Raw genomic sequence first — 15,830 nt, forward strand, 5'->3', positions numbered from 1 at the left:
CCAGCAAAACTACCTAGTTGTGTTGTTACTGGTGGAGTTGCCTATTCGGAGAGGAAAGTACCCTAATTAGGTGAAATCTCTTAAGGCCGCTCGCTTTAAAGACTTCTTTGGGATTGAGAATCTCTACGAGTACCTTTGGTGGGAAACTAGATGATTGCATTGTTATTTTAGTTTTTGATTATTGATTTGATTAACTAATGGTTGTTGAATCTTTGATTGCACCTAGTTTGTTTATTCTTGAGACCTTCTCTTCTGATAAAAGGCTCACTCAAACTAGATCAAAGATTTAATGTTTCTATGGATCTAAGTCTTTCTAGATCCGTAAGATAGATTCATTGATTTGCCATTGTCAACAGACTCCGTTCTGTGCGACAAATCAATAAGGAATCAAGTTTGTTGATGCAGGGTGTTACTTTGAAGATTAAATCGAAGATTGAAGACTTTGAAGATTTGAAGACTTTTGTTCTTGTGTTTTGATCTTGGTGTAACTTTCTGTGACTTGATTTTCCGGGATTATGAGGTTGTTTATTTTCAATAAACATAACCCTTTTTAGATCAACAAGTAGTTTGTGATTTCATCATAAACCTTGTAATCAAGACTGATTATTTCGGTAATCATTGTGTTGTTTGATCTTGTAATCAAGGAGCTTCGAATCTGGTAACAGGTCTTAAAAATAGAAGATCCTCAGTTGTGCTTATATCATATATTTCGTTATTGTGATTATAAAGTGAGTGTTGTTACCAAACAGTTTATCTTTTACTGTTTAGACTACGATCCAAAGGAATCTTGTCTTTCCAGTTGAAAGATTGGTAGAAAAAGTTGGTGAGAACCATTAAGAATATATATTAGATTTGGCCCTAAATAGAATGCTTGTTGTGCTCGGATATCTAGTATTAAATATCTATTGAGAACTTCGGTTCTGCTAGATATTATCAAAACAAATATCTATTGAGAACTTCGGTTATGCTAGATATTATCAAAACAAGAATACTGCTGAAGCTGAGTAACTAGGATTTTAGTTTACTTAGTATTGTCTACACGAAGTTGCAGGTTTACTTTTTGTAGCGTCTTAATTCATTGAGTATTCAAAACTGGACTAGGTCCCGAGGTTTTTCTACAAGATTGTAGTTTTCCTCGTTAACAAAATTCTGGTGTGTGCTTTACTTTATTTCCGCATTATAATTGTTTTTATATTATAATTAAAGTAAATACACTTGTACTTTAACTAGGCGCTTGATATTTATCTTATAAGGTTTCGGTTATACCGTACTATTATCAAGTGAACACTTTGTTATAGTATTGTCTTGATTTCATATCCATAGACGATCACACAAAGTTTATTGGATTTCTCCACTTGACTTTGATATTCTCACATTGTTAGGCCAGTCCGGACTAACCCTATTTCAAGTGGACGCTATGTTCAAATATTCCTTGAGTTATTGTATCTCCAAGAGGTTTATACACGGTAAAAATTAAATAGGTTGTGATCAAATAAAAAGATTGTGGTGTATTTGGGTAACCTCGTCTTTTCAAAATGCTAAGAAAGCAACTTTGGAATATGATCTGAAGCATATTTCAAGATGATTGTTCTGTACAACCCACTCCCCTGCACAGATTATGGCCATAACTTCAGCATAAAAATTTGTAGTTATCCCAAATCCACCTTACTGCAACCAAGAATTCCATTTGTTAGAGCATTGCTCAGTCGAACTCGCATGCGTTGCTATCTCAAGTATGTTTGTCAATGTTAGTGATCGAAACTATAAGTCTTGATTTCTAGTCTACTATAGTTAAGGTCTCGGACTAGGATAGAAAGTGTAGTTGAGCTCAAGAACTACATGGCAATCATCATACAAGACGAAGGACTACTCAAGGAACCGGTGGATCTTCATCGACTAAAAGGTATGTGGAGACTTGAACTTATCTATCACTCAAAAGTCTATTTATCTCATATCTTGAGACAAAAGTCATTTTGCTATATAGACTTAGATTATACACATTTGCTATTTCGAGCCGAGTTTATCTCGCCTATCTATTTATCGAAATATGTGTTGGTAAGCTTTCGCTTTAGCCAAGTTCATCTTTACCTAGTGACGAAAGTCATGACAAGTTTCAATCACTTTGAAAATTGCTTATTTTGAAGAAAAATAGTTTGTGAATAAAAACTATACAATATCAACGTCCTCTAAGAATGTTTCAATGATTGAAATGAGAGTTTAGATTATATGACCATTGGAGGATATAAGCATTGTTGTGGAAACACATATATGTATAAGTCCTTATTCCTTGAACCAAAGTTCGCAAACTTTGTTGACGAACCAGAATGATGGCGTGAGACAAGTCCGCGAACTGGCGGAAGTTCTCGACCCGGGAAATTCTGCTGGAGTTTGTGAACTCCATCTGGGAACTTATGTCCGCGAACCCAGTCCGCGAACTTGAGTATGTTATATCTAAAAACGATGTTTCTGAACTTATTCTTATATAAACTAAGGAATGTAAATTGCAAACTGTGGCTATATAGTTCATGAACTGATTCGAGTGAATCAAATCGTTTTTGCTTCAATTGTGTCTTGTGTAGTTGCATAAGATTTCCTTGCAATTGAACAACTCTCTAACTAGTTCATTTGAGTCACTTGAACTAGTTATGGTGAAGAAGAATATGGTTGATATGAAAGTGATCATATGGATAACCATTTGGTTGACTATTGTTGAACCAACAAATGTACAAGTTTGGGTACGGTTACACAAGCCTAGAAACGTGCATTTCATTTGTGTGTAACAAGCTAGTTTTCGATATAACGGTTGAAAGATATTAGCTTGAATCTAATCAGGTTTTCATCTAACGGTGAATATTGAATGCTTTGTTACCAAGCTAACATTGATGGAAAACCCTGATTTTAAAGACTATATAAGGGAGAGCTCTAGCAACTGGGAAACCTAATCCCCACACCTTCTGTGTGATACTAGTTGTGCTAAGATAGAGTCGATTCTCCTTTAACCTTTGGTTTCTTCTTCTAAACCAGGTTAACGACTTAAAGACTTCATTGGGATTGTGAAGCCATACCGATACTACTTTCTTGTAGTTGTGTGATCTGATCTTGTTGTTTCTATCGTATGAGTACAATTGTAATAATTGGCTTGAGATTTATATCTCCGATAGGCAAGATATACAAGAAATCACAAACACTTCGTCTCATCGTTTGTGATTCCGCAATATCTTTTTTCGCTGCGTCGATTAAGATTATTGTTAGGTGATTGATAATACTACGCTGTTCTTCGGAAATATAAGTCTGGTTTATCAATTGGTTCCTATTCACCTTGATTTATCAAAAGACTGAACAAAACTCGTAGGTATATTCGTGGGAGACGGATTTATCTATTACCGTAGACTTTTCTGTGTGATACAGATTTGTTTATTAAAGTCTTCGACTTTGGGTCGTAGCAACTCTTAGTTGTGGGTGAGATCAGCTAAGGGAATCAAATACGTAGCATCCTGCTGGGATCAGAGACGTAGGAGCAGAACTGTACCTTGGATCAGTGTGAGATTGATTGGGGTTCAACTACAGTCCAGACCGAAGTTAATTTGGAGTAGGCTAGTGTCTGTAGCGGCTTAATACAGTGTGTGTTCAATCTGGACTAGGTCCCGGGATTTTTCTGCATTTGCGGTTTCCTCGTTAACAAAATTCTGGTGTCTATGTTATTTCTTTTCCGCATTATATTTCGTTATATAATTGAAATATCACAGGTTGTGCGTTGTTCAATCAATTAGAATATTTTATCTTTTGGTTGTTGATTTAAATTGATTGACACTTGGATATTGGTCTTTGGTACCATCCAAGTTATCTCTCTAGTATTTGATAAAGACTCGCAGATTTATTTTTGCTTGAGTATATATCAAATTGAGAGATAGAGATATAAACTATTTGATATACTTTTTATCTAGATTGATGTCATGTACCTGAGTACAATGACAAGAGGGGGTGTATATATTGAGGATAAACCTCTCTGAGTTCAGAGAACACAACCTAAGAAGAACAAAGTTCTAATTTGATTATTAATTTTCTTACCCTAACTATTACAGAACTTGAGCTTATAAAGCTCGACTCTATTCAATAGATCCAACGGCTACAATACCACTAGATGGTTACATCTCAACCACTCTTTACAAATGATAGACACCCCTTAATATGTTAATGACTACTAATAAGCCTACTATTAAATACAGACACTGAGTGGGATAAGGGCACCCTCTTCTCATCATATCAGGTACAGGACATTCCACTCCCCTTGAAAACATCCTTGTCCTCAAGGATGAGAACTTATTTGGCAAGTCCTCTTCTCATCATATCAGGTACAACATGGTATCCAGACGTGGTTGCATCTTCAAAATCCGCAATGATTGAAAAAAATATAGCTGACCATCTTGGTGAATCCACTGGCAGTAGTAGTTCCCTCCACTAGTACTAGGAGATTAATAGCCATATTTCCCATGATCACTCCAGCGAGGCTCTCCCCAGAGGTGTTGTCCTAACATTCAATTTTGCCACTGTGTACAGAATTTGTTTTACATAGCATCTGACGCCGTGAAGACTGGAGTTTCCTTTGGTTTCTCTTCAGTGAAATTTGCATTACCTCACTCTTCGGAACTGGACATGGCTAAGTACCCTGTTGTTTAAGTTGCCGAAGCTTTGGTACTACCAACATCATTCCAAGAGACAGAACACCTTCCATACCTTCCAGACGAGTAATATTACCAGTTGCAAACTCGATCCCGGCCTCCGACATAAGTATATAAGATAGCTTCTCCACCATTACTCGAGATACCAGAAGTTGACGACGAATATAATAACCCTTGACCTCTAGCGGAATTTTAACTTCAATAGCTCGTGAAACTCAACATATGTCGTCACTACTTTTCTGAATACTGTTAGGAAGGTGAAAACAAGAATTATAGTGATAAGTGAATTTGGTGCAGGCCCATTTAAATTTCGACCATCCCCATGAATATTCATCAGTGCACAATATAATTGTGCATCAAAATGTGCTGCAATCAAGAACAATTGTGTCCAGTAACAAAACTTTGTCAGCACAACATGCAGGTTAACAAAAAAATCAGGTACCTTTTCAGTGGGTTGCACTTTTCCTCTATCAAACAAAAATCGACTATAACCCATAATACCAGTACCTTTACCTCTACTCAAAAAAGTTACAACAACGCTGTCTGTTTGTCTTCTCAACACCGTCATGGTATATGATGAAACAATACTCAGAGCCTTAGCTGTGCAGAACATATGGCTCCTACGGTTCCAGTTTACGACCAAGCCGGCCACTGAGATAAAACTCTTACAAACCTCGCTGACATTACCACTAGCTGTACTCCACAAACCCAGATTAAACAAGCATAATTTGATCCCCTGCTGTAAAAAATTATCACACAGCTTGCTAGCACTAAATTAAAGAAACACAAGCCTACATGTAAGTCTATTTGAGAGAATTTGCGACCCACGAACATAGTGTTGTGCAGCAACACATACCTTCAATGATTTTTTTGAACCACCTCCCAAATGCAGGGTTACAGAATCACAGAAACTCCATTTACTGAGATGTAGTTGATCAATTAACTCTATCACAGTACCAATTTCATTGGTACCTGTCACTTGGAGTATCAATCTGGAACATAAAACTGTACCATACTGCAACCTTCATCCCAGAACTTGCAAACTACACCAGTCTCGACGCCTTTAACGAACAGAAAAATAGTCGATCCATATTCAAGAAGTAGCTCATGAGCAGAATTTGCATTGGATTCGGCCTCACTCATGTGGACGCAACTTATCCTGATGAAGCCAAGCATTGGATTCACACTGTTAAACGAATCATCTTCCCAAGGTAGTGACAACACTTTCCCATGCCAATGTGCAATTTCCCCTACCATCAACAAATCACCAATTAAAACTCCTACATTGTCCAAAATTCTTCTTAACATTGCCATTTGGACCAGATAGCTGTAACAAGGAGAAAAATACTGACATTCATATACCCCCATTTTAATCACCTCAAGCAATGCACGTTTGAGCTGTAAGAAATTTTTTTGCACTCCCTTCCAACCAAGCAATTGAACATACCATTTATGAGCCTTAATGCACACCACTCTAGCGAACATGAGAAAGAAAAATTTACTCCTCTTTGAAATTTCAGCAACATCTACAATTCTAAGACCCAATGAAAACATAAACTGAAATTCAAATGTAGACACATGTCTTTGTAGCCGCTCACGAACCAAATTTTCATTGTTTGCATCCTTCACAATGGAATAAACATCTCAGACTGACAAACAAGAATCAAATAAACCCAAAGTGAACCCATAGTCACCTGTAAAATAATAGTACTCATTAATGGTTCCCAATTCTTTGCCGCGATCAAATACTCTACCATCAATGGAAAATTGGTGATTAAGAACATTTTTTCTCTTGAGACACACAATATCTAGTTGAAACATGTTACCAAGAATCTGCCAAGCAGCACAAGAAACACCCTGATCTTTCATATGACTATTGGCCAAAAATCTACTATGTGCAGGCATTTGAACCAACATCTTCCTCGTACCAAGAGTTACAATATCAGAAACACATAAATGAGGAAACGAATATTGAAACCGAAAATCTGAGTCAAACCCCACGCTAAGAAGCAATTGAAGAAGTAATTTCTCATAAGTAAGTGATGAGATCACAATACATTTACCTCGATCAAATAAGGAGCGAGTGGCATTAAGGAGAGAAGAAGAACAAGCACACAGTTTAATTTGCACCTCACCAATTTTGATTTGATTCAACTCAGAGAAGCCATTGATCTCTAATTTTGAATGTTCTTCATATTGTAGCCTCACACCATGAAGAGAATCGACATCTTCTTTCTCAATGAAGAAAAATGGAGGGGTCAATTCGAAATTGAGAGAATCTTTTTCGTCATCGACACCAGTAGGAATTGATGTTGTTATCTCAGATGGAAAAACAGTGATATCTACAATTGAGTTAGTAGGAATTGCAACTTTATTGGAATTTTCATGTATAGAACCAGGATCTGGTGGAGAATTTGGAGACGAAACCGCTGACATTGGACGACGAACCAGTATTTGATTCAGAGTTTCCTGGATCGAACAAAAATTCATATTTTATATGATCTTCTAACACTGATAATCGTTCATCCTGAAGTTGTTGATGAGCAGCAACCTCCTGTAGTGTTGGATCACCTCTTCCCATCATGAATCAGGTATGCAGGATCGTGAAACTGATACCAATTGTCATGTACCTGAGTACAATGACAAGAGGGGGTGGATAGATTGAGGATAAACCTCTCTGAGTTCAGATAACACATCCTAAGAAGAACAAAGCTCTAATTTGATTAATAATTTTCTTACCCTAACTATTACAGAACTTGAGATTATAAAGCTGACTCTACTCAATAGATCCAACGGCTACAATACCACTAGATGGTTACATCTCAACCACTCTTTACAAATGATAAAGACACCCCTTAATATGTTAATGACTACTAATAAGCCTACTACTAAATACAAACACTGAGTGGGATAATGGCACCCTCTTCTCATCATATCAGGTACATGACAATTGAGTCTGACTGTCTAGTTGATTCTCTAGAAAGTATATTGGAGTTTGTCAATACTGATTGCTAAGCGAAATATTGGGTGTGGTTGTTGTACCCCCACTTTTTCAATTGGTATCAGAGCAGGCAAACACGTTCAAGACCTTACAAGTCTGTGTTTGTATCAATCTGACTCTATGGACAGAGGTGCTATCTCAATAAACGTATCACCAGTCTTTGATGGCTCTAATTACTTGTGGTGGAAAATTTCTATGCGAGCTTTTCTTCAAGTACGTTATTTTCAATCATGGGTATATGTTGTTAATGACTATAATGCTCCCGTTGTGGCAGATGGAGATGTAAAAGTTCCCAAGGATATTGCTGAATACACCCCTGCCGAGATAAATTTTGCAAAGAAAAATTCCGACGGTTTGAATGCCATTATACATGCCATTACCCCAAATCTTCAGCACCATGTGTTAAATTGCACGAGGTCTAAAGATGCGTGGGATATCTTAGAAACCGTATTCGAAGGTAACTTCAGTGAAAAGGAAGCTAGGCTTCAAAACCTTAATTCCGATTGGGAAAACCTTCGTATGGCAGATGAAGATACATTTGATGAATTTAATCACAGAGTGTCTGAAATTGTTAATGCATCTTTTGCATTGGGTAAGACTATTCCTGAAAAGGACATTGTGATGAAAATTCTCAGATCGTTGCCATCTAGATACGACTCTAAGAAGCATGCCATCGTTGAGGGAAATAACCTTGATAATCTCTCCAGAAATGCGCTGGTTGGGAAGCTTAAGATCTTTGATCACGAACATTCATCCAAAACTAAGGATGCTGTGTTCAAAGCACAAAAGGACACTAAATTACTTCATAAGAGTAAAAAAGTGTATATCCCTGAAGATGGTCACTCTGAGACAGATTCATCAGATGAAGATCTTGACAAGTCAGTCTCGATGATCACAAAACAGTTTAGGGATCATCTGTTGAAGAGAAGTAAACGGTTCTCCAGAGATAAGCCTAAAACATCAGTTAAACCTCATAATCGTATTCCTCCTAAAAACTGGGAAACAGATGAAACTGATGATGAGGATATGCCTCAGTGCTTTAAGTGTAAGGGATTTGGTCATTTTTCAAACGAGTGCCCAAATCGTATAAAATACACCGGCAACAAAGGTCTTGCTGCAACTCTTGATGAAATGTCTGAAAACTATGATTCCAATGAAGACGAGAAATCAAGTATTGCACTTCTTGGTGAAAATATTGATTTTGATAACTGTATCAATACATACATCAATCTTGATATTCTTTCATAAGAGAACCCAACTAATCTGGAAGGAAAAATTGACCCATTTCTTGGAAACTTTGTTTGTAATATTTCAGGTTCCACCATGTGTCTAGCTGCGTGCACATCTCAGAAGCCTGACTTTTATCCCAGTTTGGTATGCTCGTATTGTTCTTTAAAGGGTCATGAACTTTCAAGGTGTTACAAGTACAAACACCAATTGAGGCACGTCGACAAACTTCAACGAAGAGCAAATCAATTAGCAAATAAGCTTAAAATTGCTCAGAAGACTGCTGAGGCATGTAGATTATCTTCTTATAAGAAGTTAGTTTCCAAGTTTAAACCAAGACCATTATAGAAGAAAGTATGGTCGAGTCGTTTTGATAGACAGAGGTCTGTCGATTCCTCTCAAGAGTAAAATGGTGGACAAATTGTTGTTCACCACAACACAACTTAATTGTGTTGTTTTGGAAATCTTGTCTCATGTGCCTGATCAAAAGAGACAATGATTTTGTACCTCTCGGTCTTTAGGAAAAGTTCTTTTTCTTCTTTTCTTAGTTTGTTCTTCCCTGTCCATCAACAAAGGAGGGCTATTATCAACAATTCTACTCTTTATAGGGTTGTGAGTTGGACGTGTACGAACCTGTTTAAAGGTTTCGAAACCTTACATTCCTTTTTCTTTCCTCAAAACCTCTTTTTATCTCAAGACTACTTGTTGAGTTCAATTTGTGATTTCCTCTCACAAACCCATATGTTATGGATACTCCAAGCATGATGTCTTCTAATGGAAAAGATGTTAATATGATTGTTAAGCCATCAATCATGAAGGAAAAAGAGAAATCTCCGTTATCTCCTACCTTGAAAAGAAAAATAAGGAATGTGAGGAAGCCAAGAGCCATTCCTTCAAACTCTCAGAAGTTTTATGATGTGCTTGAAGTGTTGAAGTAGATGCGAAAGGAGATTCAACAAATAAAGGCTTTTTTGTATAAGACTCATGAGATTCAGAAGGCCCTGGTTCGACATCATCAGCGAAAAAGGTTTGTTGATATAAACTCCTACCTTAATGAACCTTATGTCCCAATGGCTGTTGACGACAAGGAGTTCAGGGACAATAAAGAATTCTTCAAAGGTCTTATTTTCCTAGTAAATCTTCTATTTTTCTTGTTTTGTTTAGAAGAATAACTAGAGTTTGGAATAGCCATTATTGTGATTACACATAGCTATGTCCAACGTTTTCATCTTCATGTTTTTAGATTTATTAGTTTAAATTCTAAATTTGTTTGGAAGATGATTTTTGCAGTATTAATCTTTATGGTTTTATATATTGCAATATTGTTATGGGATATGTGTGTTTACGTCCGTGAACTATGATTTTCCCATACCTTGTCAAAAGTAAAGTCTTTCGTATGTCGATATGCATGTATTTGATAAAAGAATGAATAGACTTTTGACAAATACAAAAGTTAAGCCTATTGTGTCAATTATTGATGGAAGATAGGTTAAAATCTTTTGTCTGCAAGGATTGTGTCTATTGAATGTCGTTATGCGAATAGTGATGGAAAATAGAATGAATCTTTGTGTATTCCGCAGTATTGATCTTCCCTGATCCATATTTTATGTATTACTGTGAAGCTCCGTAAAGTGTCTTATGTTGAGCATTAAATGGCCAAGTTGATTATTTTTTATGATGAGCATGACCAATTAAATTGATTACTTTTGTGATTTTTTGGTTGTGTATTTCGATTAGATTAATTATGGGTTCTCTTGTGATTAATCTAATTGTATATTTTTGAGTCTCCATAAGTTCACTTATGTTGAGCATTTTCGATTGAATTAATCATGGGTTTTCTTGTGGTTAATTTAATTTAGTTTTTTGGATTCAAATTCATACTTGTATGTGATTTGTTATGTCCAAAGAAATCCTTCTTTTCTTTCGAAATTAAGGTCGCTCTTGTTGTTCCTTTGGGAATGACATATTATGGGGGAGAGTTCTTAATTGAACTTGTGCTTAATTTCCAAATCTTTGTGGGGAGTGCGACTGTGCAATATTATAGGGATTATCTTATATCTTTATAAACTCCTTGATGAATGCATTTAGCTTCGGCTTTATGATTGCATCTAAATAAGATGATATGTGTTTCTTTCTTTTGGTAAAGAAATATCTCTTTCGGAAATTTCATTAGGATCCCGTTCTTGTACCTTTGCCAATTTTATTGACAAAAAGGGGGAGAATTAATATGTAGTTCACACTACAAATACATATGGTTTTCGGAGCATGTAAGGGGGAGTGGTTTCCATGTGAGATGGAGTATTGACTAAGGGGGAGTGATACATATAACCATAGTATTGTTATTGAAGTTGTGATACAATTGAACTTTGACGTTGTGTATTGATACTATGACACTTTATAACAATTATTGAGAACTATTGTTTTCTCGTTGTTATAGCTATGGATTTTCAACAACGATGATGCTGAACTTACAACCTTTGGGATCATTGGAGTTCTTGGAAGTGACGAAGATTTCGAGTAACGTTGAAGATTAGACATGTGGAATAAGAGATACAAAAGTTAATTTGTTTATTTTTTGCATTCCATATGTATTGATAGTTTTGTCACTAAAATTGACAAAGGGGGATATTGTTAGAGCATTGATCGGTCGAACTCGCATGCGTTGCTATCTCAAGCATGTTTGTCAATGTTAGTGATGTAGATGGGGAAAAACGAGTCGCTGTTTTTTTAGGGAAGTGAAGAGACGAGCGTGTTGTCGAAACTCCTCAACCAAGCAAACTGATTAACCTCACACAGATGCACTGCAAAGGGAGTGCTTAGATCCGAGAGATCAATCTGTAGGACTCCGTTTTCGTACCTTTGCCAATTTTTTGACAAAAAGGGGGAGAATTAATGTGTAGTTCACACTACAAATACATATGATATACGTCCTTTACGGGTCATTATGTAAGGGGGAGTGGTTTTCATGTTGAGACGAAAGTATTGACTAAGGGGGAGTGATACATATCACCATAGTATTGTTGTCGAAGTTGTGATATGAGAACTTTGATGTTGTGTAATAATACTATGACACTGTATAACAATGATCGAGAGCTTTTGTTTTCTCATTGTTATGGCTACGGAACTTCAACAACTATGATGTTGAACTGAACATCTATGAAATCATGGGAGTACTTGGAAAAGACGAAGTTTTCAAGTAACGTTGAAGCACCAAGGAGATCAAGCATGTGGACGAGAAGCTACAAAGTTTTATTTATTTTGTAATCCATATGTATTGATATTTTTGTCACTAAAATTGACAAAAGGGGAGATTGTTAGAGCATTGCTCGGTCGAACTCGCATGCGTTGCTATCTCAAGCATGTTTGTCAATATTAGTGATGTAGATGGGGAAAAACGAGTCGCTGTTTTTTTAGGGAAGTGAAGAGACGAGCGTGTTGTCGAAACTCCTCAACCAAGCAAACTGATTAACCTCACACAGATGCACTGCAAAGGGAGTGCTTAGATCCGAGAGATCAATCTGTAGGACTCCGTCCTAAACCAAGTCAATGGCCGTTCCATAGCCAATTCGAACAAAGAGGGAGATGGGTTGATCTGTAGGAGGGAAGCTGAGAATTGTGTGGGATCAACGATGATCAAGGATTGTGGATGTGTTGAAGGTTTCTGCAATTTTTGGTGAACTGATGAGTTCGAATAAGTTCTGATAGATTGATGAATTCTTGAGAGTCGTTACTCGAGAAATTCGACAATTGCTGATAGCTCGTGATCGTTCATTGTCTTCAATCATGGATTCAGAGACTTATTTATACTGTCAGATTCGTGGACACCTTGATCCCTGTAAGTGTGACGGTTTCTTGAGTGAAGAGTGGGAAAGTGGGAGATCATGGTAAAGTCAGTTTCATGTCGTGTGTAGACTTGACTAATCGTGCACCCACTACTTTGCTAACACCTTCAACCGTTGACACGACTTACTCACATTTCTCGTTGTGGATGAATCCACGTGCTGTAGGCCGCCAGACCAAAACCCTAATTGATATCCCCCAATTTGACGTGATTGATGTCTCACGAATCGTGGAGTCTGCATGATAGACATGTATTAATTAGTCAGTTGTTGATTGATTAGATAGTGAGTCTAGGTTTTGTTGAATCCAACATGAGTGATGAATGTTTAGCGATTCATGGATCGAACATGTAGTTCTCTGAAATGATGTCAATAATGTAGATTCAGTGATGAATTATTGACCAATATTTGAGCGACTGAGCAAGTATTGCTCAATTTGGGGAATTATTGAATATTGAGAATTTGACGAGCAACTGAGCAAGTATTGCTCAATTCGAAAAATTAATGATTATTGATAATTTGATGTGCAATTGAGCAAGTATTACTCAATTCTACAAATTACTGATAAATTACTAAATATTGATAGCTGGATCAATATTCGAGCAACTGAGCAAGTATTGCTCAATTCGACGAAATATTTATTGGTGACGTGACCCAATAAAATATTAAAATATTGGTAGATTACCAAAAATTATATGATTAATTCAGATGTTGGTTGCTGAATCCATCACAAATTCATTAGTGTTTGAATCTTGCTCCGAATGATGATTCGTAGAACATTTATTCGAAACCCTAATTTCAGATCCATTATTTGTTAACCGATGAATCGCTGAAAATAAGTCATGAGTGATAGAGGGACCGACCACATGGGATATGGCATCCATGTGGTGCCCAGTGCTCGAGTGAGCATGCATCAGGGTTCTCAGTTGGAGAGTTGGTGAAAGAACGATGATTAAATGCCAGATTCATCACTTATTGAAATATTGCTGGGTTCAGCATTAGGTGATAAAACCTAAGTATGAAAGATGGGAGACCGACCAAGAGGGCATGGGGCCGGCTCTTGGTGATCACGGGACCAGCTGTTGGTCGTTTGAGCAATCCCCAGGTTGGTTGGAGAGAGTTTGGGCCCAATATAAGCAATTGAGCAAATTAGGTCAGAATTATAAAAACGTGTGGGATCGGCTTTGTGCAAGCTATAGGGATGACTCTAGTCGGTCAAGAAGGCATGCACGTGTTTACGTGGTGTCCATGTTTCCATACTGAGAGTTTCAGTATTTTCTGATGTGCGTTCGGGCAACATTATGAATTTTCAAAAGAGTTTCATCTTGACCGAAATTCTTGATTTTTATTGGAATGAGCATGTATGCTCAATTGATCAACATTTTGTAAATATTAAAATGAGGGCATTTTAACATTTAGAATTGCCGTCAGAGGCTAGACGGTCATGAGACCATGTTGGCTTTTAGTTTTTTATGATTCGAGCAAAATTTGAGAAAATATGAAGGAATCATGAATTTTGCTCAAACCAAGGAGTTTCATGAATTGAGAAAAATAATAATTATAAAAGACTAAGGATTGCAAGGTGTGGGGCCGGACGACTATGTTGCCTGGTCCCGCACGCTTTTCTCTAATTTTATATTATTATTTTTTCATGAAACCGTGATATTATAGAGAATCCATGAGTTTTCGTTGAAACAGAGAAGTTTCATGAGTTTAGGAATAATAATTATAAAAAGCTAGGGATTGTGAGGTGTGGGACCGGCCACGGCTTAGGCACGGTCGGCCGGCTATGTTGCCTGGTCCTGCACACCTTTTCCTATTTTATAATATTATTTTTCACGAATCCATGAAGTTACGGAGAATTCATGAGTTTTGCAAAAACAAGGAAAGTTGCTAAAACCAAGGAGTTGTCATGAGTTCATGAAATAACAAAAATAAGGAAAATAATGGGAGAGGCATGGGACCGGCCACGACTAGGGCATGGTCGGCTGGCTGGTGGGCCTGGACCATGGCGCCTCTTATTATTTTATTATTATTTATTATTTTCTCCTGTTTTGCGTAGGATTCCTCATCTGTCCATGTTTTTGAATGCTCGTTTGTGTATCCGCGTGCTCAGTCGTGCATCATTGTCGAGTACACTTGCACCATTTTTGTGGGGCTTACTCAGTGATGGTCCGGATGCCCGGTTGTTGAGTATTATTATTAGTTTATCAAATTCAGTAGAGAATAATTCATGAAACTGAGCAATAAAAATGAGTAGTTCTATTATCAATTCATAGGATCAGTCGTGGATTCGACCATGAATTCAGAATAATAAAGTTAAGTATTACCATTCCATGGGATTGTGGATTCGATCATAGAATCAGAGTAATTAAATATTACTATTTCATGAGATCAGTCTTGGATTCAATCATGAAATCAGAGTAATAAAATTATCTATTATCATTCCATGAGATTAGCCGTGAATTCGATCATGAAATCGGAATAATGAGATGATAAAATTGTTTATTGCCATTCCATGGGATCAGGCCGTGGATTCGACCATGGAATAAGAGAAATTGTTATTGCCATTCCATGGGATCAGGTCTTGGATTCGACCATGGAATAGGAGCAATAGTTATTGCCATTCCATGGGATCAGGCCGTGGATTCGACCATGGAATAGGAGCAATAATAGATGATTCTGGGAATTCAGTGGTAAATGTCACGGCATAATTAATCTATTACAAAAGGCCAGTTAAAGCGTCATACCCATTCCGAAGGTGTATAGTCAGAAGACAGCGAGTTTCCGAAGTCCTGAAGACGTTGTTGCTCTCAATCTATGGAGAACCTCCTGGATCTATACACGGTCTTTCTACATAGTCAAGGAACAGTGAGTGTCACTAACGTCCTGAAGGCGTTGTTGCTCTCAATCTACGGAGAACCGCCCAATCGTTCTTCTATGTAGAGGAGGGTCTCTCTCATGTAGTCAGGGAACAGTGAGTGTCACCGGCGTCCTGAAGGCGTTGTTGCTCTCAATCTTACGGAGAACCGCCCAATTACGTTATTCTACATAGAGGACATGATGAAATGCGTGGCATTGAAA

The 15,830-nt window shown here is 37.3% G+C and overlaps 1 protein-coding gene across 1 annotated transcript; it reads right to left on the reverse strand.

Moving 5' to 3' along the window:
- Positions 1-4,040: 4,040 nt before the first annotated feature.
- LOC113357706 lies at positions 4,041-7,395 on the reverse strand. The gene is made up of 2 exons (XM_026601149.1): positions 6,032-7,395; positions 4,041-5,929 (listed from the first exon to the last, which is right to left on the reverse strand). Exon 1 carries the CDS (start codon positions 7,167-7,169, stop codon positions 6,324-6,326), a length of 846 nt encoding a protein of 281 aa, XP_026456934.1. The 5' UTR covers positions 7,170-7,395; the 3' UTR covers positions 4,041-5,929; positions 6,032-6,323.
- Positions 7,396-15,830: the final 8,435 nt, after the last annotated feature.

Source organism: Papaver somniferum, chromosome 3 (assembly GCF_003573695.1).
Source record: "Papaver somniferum cultivar HN1 chromosome 3, ASM357369v1, whole genome shotgun sequence".
NCBI classification, from domain to species: domain Eukaryota; kingdom Viridiplantae; phylum Streptophyta; class Magnoliopsida; order Ranunculales; family Papaveraceae; genus Papaver; species Papaver somniferum.